Here is a 20455-nt window from a genome sequence, read left to right as displayed (position 1 = left end):
TATTATTATTGTTGTTGTCACTTGTACCTTTTTTTTTAGGTCAACAACTGAACGTGGGTGGGTGACAGCTGAGTGTTTATAACAAATAATAAGAAATTTAAATATTTAAAATTTGAATTTGAATTTGAAAATTTAATTTTAAAAACTGGAATATTTTTGCTGAATCGTGATGGAAACACATGAGGAAGATGACGTTGATGAACTGATGTCTAATTTTTTTACTTTTCCACCTGATGTACAAACTGTCATTGAACAGGTTATGATTATTTAATTATCTAATTATTTATGTTTCTATTTAAATAACAGACATAATTATTAAAGTACCAGTTGGAGTAAAAAAAATAATACTGAAAGTAGCAGACGTTAAAAAATTTTTTTTTTTACATAAACAAGTAAAATATTTGTAGGACAAACTTGAAAAATTGCACTTGAGAAACTTTGATGATATTTTTGTGAAAATTATAAAAATTTTACTAACAACAAATTAATTCATAAATGTCTGGTACTTTCAGTGTCATAAAAAAAATGATACTGGTTACCAGACAATTAACGATTTTCGGACTTTTTTTTTCAAAAATTTAATTTAAAAAAAATAAACTAAAAATATGTACATGTAGGAAATTTAAAAAACTGTAGGTGCAATTTTTTAAATATTTTTTTTTATAATTTATCATTTTTCAAAACTCCAAAATTTATTAGCCGTCAGCTGTCAGAATCATAAAAAAAATGATACTGAAATTAGTCGACGTCTAATAATTTTTGAATTTAAAAAAAAAATTTCAAAAAATTCCACCTGTAATTTATTTAATTTTCTACATGTGCATATTTTTAGTTTTTTTAATAAATTGACGGAAAAAAAATTTGAAAATTATTAACTGTCTGCTAAATTCAGGATCATAAAAATATTGATGTGCTATCAGTCATCAAGATTAATGTCTGGTATAAATATTTAAAAACTTTAATTAATTTTAGGTATTACCAAGTAATGATCCGCTGGACCAACCAGATTTCAACGTAGTGGATTATATAAACCAATTGTTTCCTAACGAGCAATCACTATCAAACATCGACGATGTTATCAACGAATTCGAGTACAAGAAACGTTCGATAGACAAAGAAATACGGGCAGTAGTCCGAGGGCAGACGAATGGCGACCAGGATGGCCGCGCAGCTCTGGAAGAGGCTCAGAAAGTGATAAAGCAGTTGTTCGTGCAGATAAAAGAAATAAAAGCCAAAGCGGAGCAGTCTGAAGAAACTGTAAAAGAAATAACACGTGACATAAAACAATTAGATTTCGCGAAACGCAATCTAACGGCTTCCATAACTGCGCTCAATAAATTGCACGTTCTGGTTGGTGAGGTTGAGAGCCTGCGTACGTTGACGCAGAAAAAACAGTACGGAGAGATAGTACTGAAGCTGCAGGCCATCATGGAGGTGATGCAGTTCTTTAGCAAGTACATGGACATTCCCCAGATAAAGGAACTGTCGGACGAAGTCAATCAGATTGAAATAGAGTTGGCTCAGCAGATAACTTCTGATTTTAAAGAAGCGTTCTCTGGACAGAATCTTAAACATTTTTCCCAACTGACTGACGGTTGTCTTGTTCTGTCTGTCTTGGACCCCAAAGTTAAAAAAGATTTGCTGGTTTGGTTTGTTAATATCCAGCTGCAGGAGTACGCGCACCTGTTTGATGAGAATCAGGACATCGCTTGGCTGGACAAAATTGACAAGAGATACACGTGGATCAAGAAGCACTTGATGGACTTTGAGCAAAAGTTCGGATCTATTTTTCCACTTGACTGGGAAGTATCTGAACGCATCGCCGTTCAGTTTTGCCATAACACGCGGGAAGATCTCGCCAAGCTGATGCAGAAGAGACGCGTTGAGATTGACGTCAAGTTGCTGCTATACGCGATACAACGAACGAGTAATTTTGAGAGTTTGTTGGCCAAACGCTTCACTGGGATAACTCTCAAAGCTGCTGGTGCTACTCCTGGAACTGAAGCTGCTGCGATTGCTAAGCCTGTGGTTGAAGAAAGTACGAATCCGTTTGAAGAGGGCGGAGAAAAAATAGAAAACGACAAGCCGACGCCTTCACCTTTTGCTAATTTAATTGGAAAATGTTTCGAACCGTATTTGAATATTTATATTGAGAGTTTAGATCGTAATCTTGCTGAGCTGATGGACAAATTTGTTGCTGACTGTAAGAACCAGCCGCCGGGATCAAAAGATTTTGATGGAGTCGAAGGGCCAAGCAGCGTTTTGTCTTCTTGCGCTGATTTATTTGTTTTTTATAAAAAATGTATGCTCCAGTGCACGCAACTGAGTACTGGCTCCATAATGCTGAATCTCTCAGAAACTTTTCAGAAATATTTACGTGAATATGCATTGAAATTATTGCAAAATAATTTACCCAAGATGGGCGGTAGCATCAGCTTGGGCACGAGTATGAGCAGCATAACTCGAGACTTCAGAGATCTATCAACTGCAGGACTGATCCAGAACTTCCAGAGTTTTTTGAAGGAAGGCGAGAGCACGAGGTTCAGCAAAGAAGAGCAGTCTCGTATCTGCTGTATCTTAACTACTGCCGAGTACTGTTTGGAAACAACGCAGCAGCTTGAAGAGAAACTCAAAGAGAAAACTGATAAATGTTATGCTGAGAAGATAAATCTTTCACAAGAGCAAGATCTATTTCACAACGTAATCTCAAATTGTATACAATTACTAGTTCAAGATCTCGAAGCCGCGTGTGATCCAGCGCTCACTGCGATGACAAAAGTCCAGTGGGGAGCGATCGAGAGCGTTGGAGACCAGAGCGCGTATGCCAGCACAATAATTGCCCACTTACGGCAAACAATTCCAACGATTCGCGACAGATTGTCATCATGCAGAAAATACTTTACGCAATTGTGCGTAAAGTTTGTCAGCTCTTTCATTCCGAAACTCGTTCAGCAGCTATACAAATGTAAGCCGCTGAATGCAGTTGGTGCTGAGCAGCTACTGCTTGATGTCCACATGCTCAAGACTGCTCTCCAAGATCTTCCTTCAACTGGATGCCAAGTAGCGCGCAAAGCTCCGGCTACTTACACCAAGGTCGTGGTCAAGGGAATGGCAAAAGCTGAAATGATTTTAAAAATCGTCATGTCAACTACTGAGTGTCCTAAGAGTTTTGCTGAGCAGTGTCGCAGACTTCTTCCGGAGCTTCAGATGCCAGAATTCCAGAAGATTCTTGACATGAAGGGACTGAGGAAACAAGAACAATTACAGCTGATTGAACAATTTAAAGCCACTGCTGCTGGTGACAATCCTGAGAGCTCCAGCAACTTAACTCATGACAGTCCCGAGCATGAAGCCGGGAAAATAAAGAGACTGGAGAAATTAATTAAAAAAAGAATGTGATTATTTAAATTTAAAAATATATTATTTGTATTTGTTATTGTGATTGATTAATAAAGAGACGGTCTTTTAAATTTTTTTTCGTTTTTATTTATTTTGTATTGACACTCGCAATTTAAAATTTTTAAACTTGTTTCTGTGCGAGTTCTTTAGCCTTAGCCTTCTCTAATTTTGCGATTCTGGCAGCTGATTTGCTACCAAGAAGACCACCACCCCAGTGACGTCTGATCTCATCGTAACGGTCGTTGAAGTTCGTCTTGATTGCTTCGACAACCTTGGCGAAGTTGGCTCTATCAGCAGAGTCGACCTGGAATTCATCAAAAAGTTTATCAGTAACGAATCTTAAGATGAATGGACGATTTAATTATAAATTATTAATTAATCAGTCTAAGAAATAGGTTTTCATATCATGAACAATCATTGGATTGGCTCTATATAGATCATCATATTTATTTATTTCATTTATTTCTAAGTAATTGGGAGTAGAAATAATTTTTACCTGTGTCAGGGCAACAGCAGTACATGTCTTGCGTCTAACGAGACGTCCCAATCGTGCTTTGCCTTTTACAATGCAGTATGGTACTCCCATTTTACGGCAGAGAGCTGGCAAAAACAAGACGATCTACAAAAAAAAATTGAAACAATTATTAGCTAATTATTCATAAATAAATTGTTGATAAAATTGTGATAATTAATTAGGAATCAGAGTCAAGTTACATCCTCCGACAAATTAAAAACATGAAATTTTGTCTCAGGTGAAGAAATTCATTACATCATTCATTAAATAAATAAATAAATTAGTTGTTGCTGTGTGGAGAATAGGAGACTGGAATGATCATTACCTCGATGGGATCAACATCATGGGCGATGACAACAAGTTGGGCTTTCTTTTGCTCAACTAAAGTTGTTACGGCGTTGCTGCCACTTCTCAACATGTTGGGTCGTTTGGTTGGAGTGTCTTCTTTCTTGGCAACTTTTTCCTCAGCACGTGCCTTCAATCTCTTCTTCTTGGCTTCTGCTGATTCTGGTCTGTATTTTTCCAAGATTTTGAACATCTGACTGGCTGTGAAAAAAATAATTTTATTATTTATGGAGATCCAGGTGACGAGGAAAAAAAATTGAAGTTTTTTGGAGTATTGGAGTTAGAGGGTAAACTTACCGGTTTGTTTATCGAGAGTCTGAGTAAATTGGTTGATTGGTGGTGGAACCTTCAATCTTTTGTAGAGCACAGCTCTTTGACGCTGGATCCTGATGTACTTGGGCCATTTTACGAAACGACTCAAGTCCCGGGATGGCTGGATATCTTGACCGATACCAAAGTTGCGGGTTCTCTTTTCGAAAAGAGGGTTCGTTACCTTCTTGGGCTCGACTTTCTTCACTGCCAAAGGAGCGGCAGCTACTTTCTTTCCGGTCTTCTTTCTCGGCTATTAATTAAATAAATCTATTATTAAATAATTTGATTGATAGATAATAACAACTGAGAAAAGTAATCACGTATCACACACATGTTACGCATAACCTCACTACTGTTTTAGGTGATAAAATTTTTTTTTAAAGATATTCCTGATAAAAATATGCAGTTACAATAATTAATTAGACTAATTACCTTCTTTTGAACCATTTTTTATAACAAGGAACCGAAGGATTCCTTTATATCAAATGGAATAATAAAATTGTCACTCCGCGAACGAAACGCGAAGGATGGCGGATAAACGCGTAAAGGAAAAAGAAAGATGTGGAGGTGGTAAAAGTGTGGGGCGACACCGGACGACATTTTGAAAGGGGTCGCTACGGTGCGCGACGCCATTTTTAATTTACAATTTTAAAATATATAATTTATTTTTTAATTTTAATAAAATAAAATAATTATTTAAAAAAATTTAAAAATTCAAATTTTCATTAAATCAATAAATTTAATTTTTTTTTTTCTTTTAATCTTTTGTATTGGAAAATGGACAAGTCAATTTTCGAGAGTACACTTTTCACATTTCATTTAAAAATATTTATTGTAATAATTTATGAGAAAATTTAATAATTAAAAATAAAATTAAGGGGATAATAATAATTAGTATCCGGTAAATAATTGTCATTAATTTTATTGATTAAATTTATTTTAATTATTAGTATATATTTGGGAAAGTACTCGCAGCGCTAACGGCAGCTCAAATACTAGATTCAAAAATTTTAGAATTCCCACGCGACGCCATTTTGGTTGAATCAACAGACGCTTGAACGCTCGGTGCTCGAACAAGTAACGGTCGAATGTGCTGTGATAATTTTAATATTTTAGTGGTAATTAATACATAATTATACTTAAATTGTTGATGTAAGTGTTGTGAGAAGCTTTAGTAATAATAATTTCTATAAATTATTGAGTGACGCCCCTGATAATTGTGAGTAAAATATTTTTTAATTGTCGGGTATTCGGGATGATAGAGAGAGCTGTGGACGTGCGACATTTTACATATCGCTCAGGAACAAATTCAGTATCGATAAATTAAATTTTTTGACATTTTTAGTTGAATGAATTTATTTAAATCAGTGACATTTTTTCGGATAATTTTTTTTAATTAATATGGAATTTGTTTGAAGGACAAATAAAAATGTAGATGTTGTGTTCGTAGATTTTTAATATCGAAATTTAAGGGGACGTTAAGTGAAAAGTGAATAAATTTGTGGTGATTAAAAATAATTGATGGTGTAGTTAAGGTTGAAAAGTGTTAAATAAAAATAGAAAAATTAAATTTTTAAATTATTTTTGTGAATAAAGGTGTAGTGTGTTGTGCTAATTTTTAAATTTCGTAGTTTCAGTGTTTTATAAAAGTGATTTAAACAAGTGCACAAATTTGTATGATCCTGAAATTAACAGACAGTTAACAATTTTGGATTTTTTTTTTTAACTAATCAACGACAAAAAAGAAAAACTAAAAATATGCACATGTAGAAAATTTAAAAAGCCACAAGTGCAATTTTTTCAAATATTTTTTTTTTATAATTTATCCTTTTAAAAAAAATCTAAAAACTATTAGACGTCCGCTAACTTCAGTATCATAAATGTGTTAAGTGTATTTAGTTAAATATAGTGATTGTGATGAGTGTGAATGTACCAGATATGAGACAATTATAAATTTAAAATTAATCAAAATAATGGTATGGAAAAAAATCCGCACACTGATTTTTCAATATCTAAATGCGCATTTTTAAAATTTTAGTCTAATTACAATTTATTTATTTATTCAAAATTCTAAAAATTGTCAATTGTCAGTCACATTCACACTCATTTATTGTGAGTGTTGTATTTAGTGATAAAAGTGATGAAGTTTTGTGAGTGTAGTGATTGTAAATAGTGTTGAAGATTCAATGCCTGCTGATGATCCTGATGATGGTGTTTTGGCAGAGCTATCGGGAGATGGGTAAGTCAATAATTGCATGCTAACACTTTTTTCAAATTTTCGTACCATGTTCATGTGGATAAAAACGTTTTTTTTTTTATTATGCTCTCTTATTACTCATTACAAGTTTTTTCATCACAAAAAATATCAATTAATTCCGATTTAGTAAAAATTGAAATTTTTCTAACTTCTGATGACAAAACAAAATTCGAATTTAGGAATCCAGCGTGAAAACTTCCCTATCATTAATAGATACAGTGCGACCGTCGGTAATTTCTAGAATTTATATTCAACACCATCTTTATCTCCAACATCGAAGCATGCGCCGCAATTTTTAACGTGCGCATGTACACATACTCACCCAAATTAAAATTTCGTCCTGAAATTTTAATTAAATTTTCATTTTTTAAATTTAATTTTTTTTACTATCAACGATGACTGTAATTACAAAAATAATTACGTTAACTATCAATTGATCGTCAGTATAAAGTATGAAAAAATCAAAACTGTGTAAACGGTATTTTAAATTTTATTTTAATTATTTTTGATTAAAAATTCTTTTTGAACGCAGTTTGTACCTCATATATACTCAGTGGCGCTAAAAATAATTTGAAAATGATTAAGAACGATTAAAAATTTCAAAATAAATAGCTTTGATTAGTATCAATTACACAGTTCAATGTTTAATCTACGACTATATTGACTTTATCTCCAATATTCGGGCTTACGATACAAAGAGAATAATTTAGATTATTTACCAGCAATTATTTGTTGTCGTAGATAAACTGACCCTGTTTGATTGCTAAATATTCTACAGCATAATATATACATACCGATAATCCACATTTACACACGTATTATTTTTTACGAGGCGGGAAAGAAAATATTTTTCTCTTCAGCTTATCATCGCGATGGTTTAATGTGCCTGGAGGAGCATCAAATCTCCATTTAGTCTGTATTATTATACCAGCGTTTCTTTTATCATTTGTTATATTAAGGGAAAAATGACTGAAAGCTATAAAACCATGTACTCTTTTGGTGGTGTTGGTAGTTAAGGAAATGGAAAAGAAAATATAAAAGAATATAAATATAAACACGGTGTATTACCCCTCGGGATCATTGTTGAAGAGCTCATGCCCTACACCCTTCTTGCCGCGACTGTACTGCGATTCTCGTAACTCGAGGTGAGATTGTTAGCACCAAGGGTGCAAGGCTCTAAGGCTATTGTGCGTTCAAGAGTGTACCTGAGTGTTAGTTTATTGTTATCCGGTACCCGGTGGGCAACTTTTGCATATTTTAAACAACCCTATTAGAATCAGGTGTTTGTCTGACACTTTAAGTTGACTAGAACATTTGTTTTTTTTTTTTTTAATTGTTAGCATGCAGATAAATATTTTTTACAATAAATACCGAAGGAACTCGGGGCAACATGACACAGAATTTCAGTGATTTTTTTTTTTTATTTACAGACTCTATAGGGAAATGGGGTAAAGTGATCCAACGCAGGGCGGCCACTCCAAAATTGCAAATTGAATTTTTTTCTTTGCTAAAATCTCGAAAACTTGGAAAAAAAATTTAGTGTCTTCTTTTACCCTAGTTTATAATGAGGTATGAACACTTGATTGATTTCGATGGCTTAATTAGCAAACTTCTGGTCTCGGTTATTTAAAAATTTTTTTGTTTATATGAAAAAATATTTGATATTTAAATTACAAATTTTTAATTATCAGTAATTATTCTCACTGTTGTGATGGGGAACATGGGTGAAAGTGCCATGTCTATGGCATTTTGCGTAGAGAATCCCGTAACTTTGCTTCTGTTGGAAATATTCCATCACAATATAAACATTTTTTGTTTATTATGATGTCTTCTAGTAGAAAAAACCAAAAAAAGGCCTTCGAAAAATTTTTTTTTTTAGTTTAGACCTATTTGAGAATGGGGGAACATGGGGGAACATGAGGGAACATGGGTGAAAGTGCCATGTCTATGGCATTCAGCGTAAAGGATCCCGTAACTTTGCTCCTATTGGAAATATTCCATCACAATATAAACATTTTTTGTTTATTATGATGTCTTTTAGTAGAAGAAACCAAAAAAAAGCCTTCAAAAAATTTTTTTTTTTAGTTTAGACCCATTTGAGAATGAGGGAACATGGGGGAACATGAGGGAACATGGGTGAAAGTGCCATGTCTATGGCATTCAGCGTAAAGGATCCCGTAACTTTGCTCCTATTGGAAATATTCCATCACAATATAAACATTTTTTGTTTATTATGATGTCTTCTAGTGGAAGAAACCAATAGAAGGCCTACGAAAAATTTTTTTTTTTAGTTTAGACTCATTTGAGAATGGGGGAACATGGGGGAACATGGGTGAAAGTGCCATGTCTTATGGCATTCTGCGTAGAGGATCCCGTAACTTTGCTCCTGTTGGAAATATTCCATCACAACATAAACATTTTTTGTTAAAAAACTGTAAATTTTCTGAGTGCCCCTTTTACCTCAGCTATTTTGCAGATAAATATTTTTAATTTATTTATTGTGATAATAATTCGTAACTTTCATATAAAAAAATTCTAACGTTGTTTCCAGTCACATTAATTTTACTTTTTACATTTCCCACCTTAATGTTTCTCATGGGACAAGAGCTATAAGAAAGAAAGACGATTATTCGTCATCAGACGTATAAAAAACCTAAATAAAAACTCGCGATCACGATATTATACTTTTTTAAGAGAAAAAACAAATCAAAGCATTATAATATTTCGGTGATTACTTTTTTAATATTCTACAATTGAATATTTTTAAAGAACAAGAGCCAATAACCGTTGTGACTCGTGTTATGTAATGGCCCACTGGGTCCAATCGTTTGGAATTAATGCCTCGCCCATTATTAGCAGAAGTTAGTTCAACTTGTAACACGCTCGGTCTTGGAACTTGGAACTTGCTGCTAAGAAATACTTATATAAACTACTCTTACCTTCAGATAAGTGGAATGGGTCGAGCAGTAAAAAGAAAAATAAAAAAAAAAACTTAAGATAAAGGGTGAGAAAAATAAATCCTGAGGACGTTATAACTCTTGGTATTGTTATGGATCTTATGATTATTTCGCAAAAATAGACCCTACGTATCTTCATTAAGTCACCCTTTTTATTATATTTTTCTTTCATTTTTTATTTCCCGACTAACACATCCCTATCTTGCTTTCAACATTTTTCCTTTCTCTGTATCTTACATTACATGATATTACTGAGAGTTGCCGACACAGCGAATAATATTATAAATTACCAGTGAGTCTCTCAAGACACGTTATCGTTTGCAATTAAATGAAAGAGTACTCGGTTACTCTCTTTCTCATTCTAACTGGTGTTATATAGAAAGGGATGATCCAACTTGGGGATACAAAGTAATGATAGTGAGCCTGCAGAGTGAGAAAGCAGATACAGTTATAAGAGAAATATCTTAAGAGTGTATAAGAAGGGTGAAAAGGGCAGTTATCGTAAATTCTTAATTCGAATCACCACGTAAAAGTAAAAGTTCCTTTAGTTCATGGGTAACATTGGCAATAACAGCGCCAACTTTCTTACGTTAACGATCCTGTTATACGTTCTTACGTATTATTGTATACTAAAGTATATGTATATATTTAAGAAAGGGTTTTATTCAGGATGTAATCGAGTTACTCGCGAATAAAGTCACCGATGGGAACGCGGTTCGGAATTTGAATACATTCGAGTTTATGTGACTTAAGAATTATTGCCTGCCGTCAAATTGACTCGAAACTCTTCTCAGTCTTTATTTATTCATATACATTTGATTGAAAAATATAGACGAAATATTTATAAATTAACATAAATTTTTAAAATAAAAAATTTGATTGTTGAATAAGAGGGAAGATAATAATTAATTAAAGTAATAAAGAAAAGTCATTGAAATATAACAATAAAGAGGTTGGTAGGTAGGATATGAATAAAAGCTTGATGTAAATGCGAATGGAAGAAATAACCTGTGGTTAAATTAGCCAAACTAACAAAAGGGGTTAACTCGGTAAAGTCACCCCCGTGGGTGTCCTCTCGTTCAGCGGCCGCAATCGCGACTCAAATGCGATCCGCAATTCCGCAAATGGGGCGGTTCGAGGCTTGGAACAAAAGATGTAATAATTCTGCGACCCCTTTTCAGTTTCTCATTGCTCTTATTCTGTCTCTCTTTCATTCATTTTCTCATAGGACTAACTGCGCTGTAATCATACTATGCCGGTTCCGAGGTACTTAAAGTAGTAGTAGTAGTAGCAGTAGTAGGAGACATCCTTACGTATACGGGAAACACTACCAACTTCTCTTCTCCTTTTGTTGTCAAGACAAACAAGAATCGTTTGGCCCCTGCTAGCATCCACAACGTGCCACAGGGTGGAATTTTAATTACAAACATCAAGGAACCCTTTTCATAAATTTTACGAATTTATCAAAACTTTTTTATTTGTCAATAAATATTATATTAATAATATTTTGCAAGTATTTTAAATATTTAATTTTAAAAAAAATAATAATAATTAGCTGAGTAGTAGCATTAAATATTTAATGTTTAATATAAATTAAAAATGGACGGAATTTAAAAGATCGTAGATGGAGTTTCGTAATGACGGTACGTGAAAAATGGTTGGATTTTCTTTGACAATCAACGGTGTTTCGGTTGCTCACGAGACAATAGCTTCGCGATTCAATAAAACCGCGACAATACAAACCAACCAAGGGGTATAAAGAGAAACCCACGGCGGGTTTCCTGCGGGTTCTGTTACCATCGTAGTAGTGGGTGTAGGTATGGTAGTCAGGCAGGCATTGGCGTGGCTGGTTGCCGTGAGAATGGGAAGTACTGTGCCTCGGTAATTTGAATGAAAAGACGAGAGACAATGCGTGTATAGTAAAGCGTAAGCGTAAGCGGGAAAAGGGATAGGCAAGAGAAGAGACAGCTACAAAACTGCGTAAGGGAGTTTTGTGTATGAATAGAGAAGACACTGAAAAGTTTGCCAGCGAGTAAAAGAGAGGGAACGAGAGATAAAGACTATTTGGAGAAGGGTAAGGGGGATATGCAGCAAGTGGGTGAAAACAACCGCGGAATCAAATTAGGAATGGGACAGCCGGAGTTTGTAATTATATTTACAAGTGGCAGTACTCGTAAAACAAAAGCTCTGTGTAAAATCACTCTGCAATCTCTTTCAACCCCTATATTACTCGGGCTATACACCTCCGAGCGTTTTTTTTTTATTTTATTTTATTATAATTTTTTTTTATTTTTTGTTAAACCAAGATTGTTCAATTCCCGTTTGTATTGTCGTACGAAGAATTAAATATTCTCGTTGAATGAGAACAGTTTTTTTATATTTATTTTTATTTTAATACAATTGTTGGTAATATATATATTTAATTTTTTTTTTTATTAACTAAAGATCAAGAGAAAAAATAAATAGAGTTTTGTTTCTTTAGCGACGTGAATTGGAAATTTGAAGGTTTCGTTACGTGAAACCTTTTTTCAATATAATAAAATATACGTGTATTTTTTTTTTTTTTTATGGAGGAAAATTAACGAGTTTATTTGCAATTTAATATTTATTATGTAAGTGGACTTTCGAAATAAGAAAGACATCAATGTAAATGTATATAAAGAATAATATGCTGACGTAGGTACTTGTAAGAATGTTCATGTGAATGTTCTTATGGGTTGTTGAATAAGAAAAAGAGGAATAGAAGCAAAGAAACACGTCCTCGGGCAAGAGACGTAAAAAAGTATATATTCTTGATATTATATGGACGATACTCATAGTATAGGGAGAAAAAGACATTCTTGGACAAAGCGAAATGAAAAGATTGCTGGCGTTCCTTTACTTTCAGACATAAAGACACACAGGAGTACTTTGGTACCTGGGGCACCTGTCCACTCGTTTAAAAAAAATTTATTAAACTAGATTCATGTGCATTCAATTGTGTGATAAAATACTTTCTCTGTCAATAAAATGATATGGCAGAAATGCCTTTGATAGAAAAAGAAAAGAAAATATTTAAGAGTGATATTAAACAAATGCTCAGTTTTATGTAAATTTGTGAAATTACTTTTTTAATTAGGGCCATTTCAAAACGGGGCATTACAATAGTGCTTTTGCTTTAAAATCCCTCTGACCTTTAATTTTTTCTTTGCCTTTTCGATGCTTCTGTTCTTTTATTTTATTCTTTTACGAGTCATAGTCTCGCCTCGTTTCTTTGCTTTTTGCTTTCGCTTCACTGGACCGTCGATTGCTCGCGGGACACATTGTCGAGTTGGAATAGTATTCAAAATTATCATAACCAATGATTTTATTTTGTTATTTTAATTCGCGATAATATTCTGCGCTTAATTGTTTATGTTATTGATGGAATTATTGTTATTATTTTTTTTATCGGCTGGATATAAGTTTTTATAAGTTTGCACTCGAGAAAGAAGGTATAAAAAAGTATAAGAACATTTATAAAAGTTTAGTTGGTAAAGTCCACCTGGGAATGGAATAAAGCGAATAAAAATCTAAATATATATAAAAAAGTAAAATATTATAATATCGCGTAACGTTTTAATAAAGTGAGTTAGGCAATCAAGGGAGGACATTAAAAAGCTTTGTTGTTTTAACGAGCGTTTTACGCGTGCTTAAATCACACTTCGCATGGGCCCACCCGTCCCCGGTGCTTTAAAATGCTCTCGAGGGGGTGGTCGAGTGAGTGAGTAAGACTTAGAGAAACAGAACGAGCGTAAGAGAGTGTGAGAGAAGAGCTTGGGGTTCAACGGATACACAATGCCATAGAAATATTTTTATAAGAGTTATGGAAATGAAAAAAATGTGGAAAACTTTCTTTTCCAGCCCTCAGTGTCAACCCCACTCTTTACTTCGCGTTTACTCACTCACTCATTCATTTATTTGCTTACTTTTTTTCCTTCTCTACTCTCGCGAGACTGACTCTTTTACTTTTTTTATTCTTTCGGGTGCAGGGGACACGCATCAGCTACCCGGATATTATTTCAGTCCGCGCATATTTCCGTAAATGAATTTTATGAAAACAATTTTTACTTTTTTAATTAATCGTTGTTCTTCGCTTGTGTGCCCTTCATTTTTTTATACACATACGTAATAAAATATTCACATATTCATTTAGTTTTTTTTTTTTTTTAAACGTCAAGAGCACAATTTTTTATTTTCGTTTACGAAGAAAAATAACATTTTTAAATTTAAACAATTTCACATTTTTTTAGCTCTATAAATTAATATTTGAAATTACGTTAAAAAATTGACGGCTCAATTTCCTATAAAAAAAAAAAAAAATTATTACAAATATTGACATGACAGTTTTGTCCAGTGACCAACTTACCCCAACCTACCTTATAGATGTTGAACATTTCCAAACAAAAAATTTTTTTTTTAAACGTCATCCCAGCCCTTCCCGAGTCGAAATATGAGACGTAAGTTGAACGTTCTTAACGTTTTAAACGTAAATTGAACGTTTTTAACGTTTTGAAAGTAAATTGAACGATTTTTTTGTATTTTAGTTCTTAAAAAAATTGGTAATTTCATGAGTTATGATTTTAGTTTAATGATGACATTAATTAATTTATTTCAATATTTGTAATCACAATTTTCATAACCTTCATATCATAATATGCGAAAAGATATAATAGTGTTAAAGATAGAAGTACACAGAAAAAAAAGATTTCTTAGTGCAAGAAATTTGTATTTGTCCCAAAAAAATATTTACTTGTCTTAAAAAATTTTTCGAATTATAAATTGCAAATTTCAAATTTCTCGGAGCGAGGATAAATTTTTTTAGAGCAAGAAAAAATTTTTTGAACCAAGAAATTTTTTCTTGTCTTAAGAAAATTTTTGTTTTCAATTTATAACACAAAAAATTTCTTGCGCCAAGAGATTCTTTTTTTCTGTGTATGAAACTGAAAAAAATTTTTTTGTAAAATACGAATTTTTTATCTAAGAGCCAGAAAGGCAGACCAAAAAATTTTAAGAAATTGACGTGATTATAATCCAGGAGTACACAGAAAAAAAGAATTTCTTGGCGCAAGAAATATTTTGTATTATGAATTAAAGACAAAAATTTTTCTTGGCTCACGAATTTTTTTCTCGCCTAAAAAATTTTTTTCTTGTTCTGAGAAAATTTTTTCTTACCCCAAGAAAAGTTTTGTTTTCACTTTATAATACAGAAAAATTTCTTGGGTCAAGTAAAAATTTTTTGCGCTAAGAAATCCTTTTTTTCTGTGTACAAAATCGATGAAACAGTTTTTTTGGTATGCTTATGTTTTCTTATTGTAAGTCTAAATAGGTTTTAGTTACGTTTTCGATTTATGATACTCCAATGTACCTTTTCAATAAGTTGAAAGCTGTCAAATTCATTTTTTGATGTCCAAAACGTTCAATTTACGTTCAAAACGTTAAAAACGTTCAATTTACGTCTAATATTGTGACTCGGGTTATCATTTTATTTAAAAATTAACGAAAACCCCTTGATTTATTAACTGCAATTAATTTACCGAGTACTGACAATAGTGTTACTGATATTAAGGATGATCTTAGTAGTGAGTTAGTAATCAAAATGTGTAGGATAGGTATGGTTAATTGGCGAGCAATTATAGAGGGTCGCGGTGGCAATTTTGGTTCGAGACTCGAGACGGTGGTGTTACATTTAGCTTCTATCCTTGCAGGGTACCTTGGCAGTTAGCTGTGCCCATGGATAATCGTAGCTCATAAATAACATTTATCGGGGGTGTGCCACCGACTAATTGCCAATGATTACTCGCAGAACTGTTTTAAAAAATAAATGAAAAACTTGGTATTTGCATTCAATGCCTGTCATTCATCATAACTCTCCATGATTAAGTGTCCCAATAAATCCACGTTATTTTAATAATTTCACTAATCGTTTTTATCGATATTCCACTCTGAAAATTTTTCACTTAAATATCGGCAGAAATTAATATTTATACTTTATTACTGTTTTGAATAATGGTAAAATAAAATGAAAAAAAAAAAACATCTGGATAAGGGGAAAGTAAATTTATAAAATGTAAAAATTCTTTTACCTTTAAAAAGCATGTAGAGAACATAAATTCGCAATGTTAAGCGAAATATTTCGAGTCAATTCGTGCGAATAGTGAAGATTGCCAGAAATGTTCATGTACAAAAGATATGATTCCATATAGCTTTTTGCTTCCTCAGTTGCCTCTAGTTTCTACCATTCCCCAACAAAAACTCACCAACTTTAGAGTTGGATTTTCACGCTTTCTCCTGAATACACAATGGGATTTATCCGTTTTGCTTGATGTAAAACACAAAGCTCATGTGTATGAGTGCGTGCGTGATTGGTAAATTATTGAGGTGAAATTTTGTTCGGCCAATCACGTAGTAACCTTTAATATTTTAACGGGAAACAAGTGTAAGCGGTGTTGAGTCAAGAAAATTTTACACGGAAAAGGAACTCAATGTATTGAGGAATAAGGCGCAGAAAAAAAAAAAAATGAATACAGAAAAGAGGAAAAAAATTTTTATATTGCACCATTAAAATTCTATGATCATATTAGCATTTTTATAGTACAAAATAACATTATCATCATATAGATAAATTATTAGTATATTTATTTATTTAATACTCATAAAAACTTAAATTTAAAATTTTCATCTCTACAAAATAATATTTTAATTAATATAATTTTCGACCTTCTGTTTATTACAATAGACTATAATACAAAAAACATGCTCGTCAACAAACATAAATCGTTAGCTACATTTTCATAATTATAATTATTGATAAATTAATTAATTAATTAATTTATAAACTACGGAGATTAATTTTTATATAATAATTATACTATCCAACAAATGGAAATGATTAGTCATCTGTTATCAGTATTTTACATATAAATTGTAACAGCGTAATGGAAGCATAAGTCGCAGGTACGGATGTAGATGGTGTTCGTTGAATCTTTGAATATGTTATTGATGTATAACACTGATAAATAAAGCATTCAACTTGTGCATCCCATCCACCCCAGCTCTCTTTCATTCTCTTGGCTTCTGTGCTTTTGCTTCAGCTTTCGTTTTCGTTTTCGTTTTAGTTTTTGTTTCAGTTATTTTTTATAACGTATATATATAGGAGCAGCCCCGAGAAAAGTTTGGGCATAACTCAGCCTCGTTATCTGACTCGCAAATAAGGCAACGTAAAAGTTGGCCGCATCAATCTGGCCTCGGAGATTCAAAGTTGAAACGACGCTAAGTCACCCTTAACGTATTACACCCCCGGGGGTGCCCGGCGACCGTGTCGGCCGATTTCGATCTATCTCTACGAATTTAACCCCCTTAGTCACACACCTACGGTATTCCGCGTTATACTTTGTTTGGCAAACTCTACTCGAGCTTCAGAGCAACTAAAACTATCGTTCATTTAACAATCGACAGTTTCCGCCATTTTTTATTTTTTTACAAAAATTTTCCCCTAAATTACAAGTAATTTATTAACTAATAAGCACCGAATTCGTTAATTCAAATTAATTGTTAACAAAATTTATCACACTGACTGATTTTTTTTACAAATTAATTATAATTTCCATACCTGCGATCACATTCAGCAAATAATTAAAGTCTACAATTTTTTATACTTTTATTTGTTTATTATTTATGGGGGAATGAAAATCGAATCAGCAATAAAACAAGATTTATTATTTGGCAGCATACGGATGTTCCGTTTTCTTCTTGTTCTTACGTGTTGGTTATTATTATTGTTTGGGTATTTGTGATTCGATTTTAGTAAGCTTCTATTTTACTTTGTTTGTCATTTGGTGTCGTATGTAGCCTGTGCGTTGATGCCATTTAAATTATTCATGGGATTTAGAGCGTTATGGGCTGCCGAGGTCGCGGGAGCTTGATACCCATTGTGGTTATGGCCAGCGTCTCCGTTTGTCTGCCTCGTATTGCCTTGTGCCAAAGCCTGTTCAGGAAACAAAAGAATAAAATTTACATTACATTTCTTTTTTATTTTTATAATTTTCCCATAAGATTTTATTCATATCAAATTTATTTTTCTTTAGAATTTTTTAAAATCTTTTTTCAGCAATAAATTGATTGTAAGACGTCTCTTATTGGTTACAAATTTTTAGCCACTTTGGCTTATCTTTAATTTTAAAATTAAATTTTATATCTTTTTTTTTTAATTGATTTGATTCATTGGACTTGCAATTAGTTCTTTTAATTATTGTGAAAAAAAAAAAAATATATATGTATATATATATATATATATAGAAGAGTATAGATAAAAAAATTTCGATAATTGACTCTAATTAAAAAAAAATGGTATAAAATATTTGTAGAATGATGCGAACTTGCATTCGATAAACTCGATTCGATTTTTATTGTCAAAAAATATTTCAAAATTATACATTAACATTTTTTTTTTACATTCGTGTAAAAATGTTGCAATGTTTGAATTTTTCCAAGACTACAATATGGGTCTTAGTGATTATCTTAAAAATAAACATCCTATCGGTATCGTCGGAACTAGTTTCCATTCAAAAAGGTGACAATTATAATTGTTTGCAGGAAGGTAAGTTATCAATTTTTTTTTTCCAAAAAATTTGAACCTATTATTTATTAAAATATGACAATTTCAAATGCTTAATAATAAAAATAGCAAGTGCATTAATAATTTAATTTTCCGTCTATGAAGATTTAAATTTGGTAACTTCATAGATATTTAATTGATAAATTTGACACTTGATATCTTACGTTAGTAATAAATATTTTTAAAAATTTATTTCAAGATTCAGTCATAAATTTTAATAGTCTGTATGCCATTACTATTAACGAGGAATTTTTGAACTACGAACGAAATACTTCTGGTAAATGTGATATGCTTACTATAGCGTATAAACCTTTTACATATGATTTGCCTTATCCTAATCAATGTACGGGAATACTTCGTTACTGCTGGTTCAACTCTGTAAGTTGCTGTAAATACTTGATAAATTTTTGTAAAATATGAAATGAAATTTTGAATTTGAATTTTACAAAACAGGAAAGTTATGCCCGTAAGAAAGCACTTAAACATTATAGGGATGTACTATATGTTTGGTTAAATGCAGAAGTTTGGCTTAGTAGGGAAGGAAAAGAAGCAATTGCTGTAGCCAAAAATATGTTAGATCATACTGGTAATATTTGTAACTGTTTATGTGAACGTATTGATAATCCAATTATCGATACCCCTCGTGGCAAATTACTCGATTCGATTTGCTTTGATCCAGTTTCGGTAGATGACGACCAGTAAGCATTTTTAAATTTTTATGTAATGATTGACCATCAGCATTAAATTTTGTTTAATAATCAATTTGATGACGTATAGTAAATTTGATGGGTATTATTTTATAGCGTAGTAACTGGCGTTAGATTTAACAGGCACAACAACACGATTTACCTCGAACTTCAACAAGGAAAATTCGAAAACGGAAAAATTGATCCGATTACTGTTAAATGGAAGTCTTCTAATGAGTGCAATAATTCAAAAAAAGTCATTAATTTTAGAGGATCTATTTACGATGGTTTGAAAATTATTCTAGAGGATATTATTTTTCCAGAAAATATACGTGTCACAGGTTATTTTTAGAGAATTCCACTAATTATATATAATTATATATAATTTATCAATTTATGAGAAAAATAATTATAAGGATACAGATTATAAAAAAATATTAAGAAAAAAAAAATTCCGGTGATTAATAAACGCCTTGAGGTCAAATGCTATTTATTATATTTTTCAAAAATACTTTTTTACTTTAAAATCGCTTTGTTATAAGCGTATAAATAAAATTAATAAAGAGTCTTATCAAACTTTTAGTCTGAAAAAAATGTATGCTTAAAATAGACACAGTCTTGCTTCTAGAACGTTACCAAAATTTCTTACGCAAGAATTTTTATCAAAAAAAATATATTTTTTTAGTATATCTGTAATCTTAATACGACCATATTAATGACAATTAGAAATATAAATTAATCACTTATGAGTGTCATTAAATAGGTGTAACATTTGGCCAATCATTGCGTGGACGATATCTTAATATAAATGGAACTCTTGATACAAATCAAACGGAAGTATATGAATCGACTCAATGTCCCAATAGGTAATTTCATTAACTAAATTAATTTAATGAAATGAGTACGTAGTAACTAAAAATTCTACAGACGGTAGAATGGTTATGAAGTTAATTTTTAATAATTCAATTTTCGAATTAAATTTTGAGTATTTCATTAATTATTTATTCTTTAGTTCAGGAACTGTCGACTTGGTGCATAGTGATTTGAGTCTTCTACCGTCTACATGGTCAATGGGTACGAATGTAGAACTTAGTCAATCATGCAAACATCATATATCATTCGGTGGTACATCTTATAAATTTGATGGAGTTCAAAATGTTGTTCCTTACGTTGATATACAAGACATAGTTACCGATCCACCTGAACCAATCCGTGGAATCGGCTGGTATTATCGCGGGCGTCCTGGTTACGGAGGATTCTTGGCTCTTAAGATTTTTAAACAACAGTAAAGTCCAAATTTGAATTGGAAATTTTCAAATATTAGCTTCAGAAAATTCATTTTTCAGCTGG

At 32.2% G+C, this 20455-nt stretch overlaps 3 protein-coding genes across 4 annotated transcripts in view; 1 reads left to right on the top strand and 2 right to left on the bottom strand.

The window, feature by feature from the left end:
* Positions 1 to 24: 24 nt before the first annotated feature.
* On the top strand, positions 25 to 3470 carry LOC130673997 (vacuolar protein sorting-associated protein 53 homolog). Its single transcript, XM_057479240.1, has 2 exons — positions 25 to 256; positions 973 to 3470. Exons 1-2 carry the CDS (start codon positions 170 to 172, stop codon positions 3397 to 3399), a joined length of 2514 nt encoding a protein of 837 aa, XP_057335223.1. The 5' UTR covers positions 25 to 169; the 3' UTR covers positions 3400 to 3470.
* Positions 3464 to 5155, bottom strand: LOC130673998 (60S ribosomal protein L7a). The gene is made up of 5 exons (XM_057479241.1): positions 5003 to 5155; positions 4556 to 4820; positions 4239 to 4459; positions 3896 to 4018; positions 3464 to 3703 (listed from the first exon to the last, which is right to left on the bottom strand). The coding sequence occupies exons 1-5, from the start codon at positions 5015 to 5017 to the stop codon at positions 3521 to 3523; spliced, it is 807 nt and encodes a 268-aa protein (XP_057335224.1). The 5' UTR covers positions 5018 to 5155; the 3' UTR covers positions 3464 to 3520.
* Positions 5156 to 16464: 11309 nt separating this feature from the next.
* Positions 16465 to 20455, bottom strand: part of LOC130672745 (LIM domain only protein 3-like) — a 117332-nt gene continuing 113341 nt past the window's right edge. The window contains exon 6 of one of the 2 annotated variants that reach the window (XM_057477461.1): positions 16465 to 17789. In XM_057477461.1, the coding sequence (XP_057333444.1) occupies positions 17634 to 17789 (156 nt within the window). In that variant the 3' untranslated portion in view covers positions 16465 to 17633. The remainder of the gene's footprint in view (positions 17790 to 20455) is intronic. The other variant, XM_057477462.1, reaches the window with a different exon arrangement.

This window comes from Microplitis mediator, chromosome 8, assembly GCF_029852145.1.
Source record: "Microplitis mediator isolate UGA2020A chromosome 8, iyMicMedi2.1, whole genome shotgun sequence".
In the NCBI taxonomy this organism is placed as follows: domain Eukaryota; kingdom Metazoa; phylum Arthropoda; class Insecta; order Hymenoptera; family Braconidae; genus Microplitis; species Microplitis mediator.
This window is presented reverse-complemented; position numbering and strand designations above follow the sequence as displayed.

Excerpts from the sequence above, each read along its gene's own strand:
- LOC130673997 (XM_057479240.1), top strand. The coding sequence starts at position 170 with ATGGAAACACATGAGGAAGATGACGTTGATGAACTGATGTCTAATTTT. Across the intron at positions 257-972 it reads TACAAACTGTCATTGAACAG|GTATTACCAAGTAATGATCC; the intron begins GTTATGATTATT and ends AATTAATTTTAG.
- LOC130673998 (XM_057479241.1), bottom strand. Across the intron at positions 4,460-4,555 it reads GACTCTCGATAAACAAACCG|CCAGTCAGATGTTCAAAATC; the intron begins GTAAGTTTACCC and ends TTTTTTTCACAG. Across the intron at positions 4,019-4,238 it reads ATGATGTTGATCCCATCGAG|ATCGTCTTGTTTTTGCCAGC; the intron begins GTAATGATCATT and ends TTTTTTTTGTAG.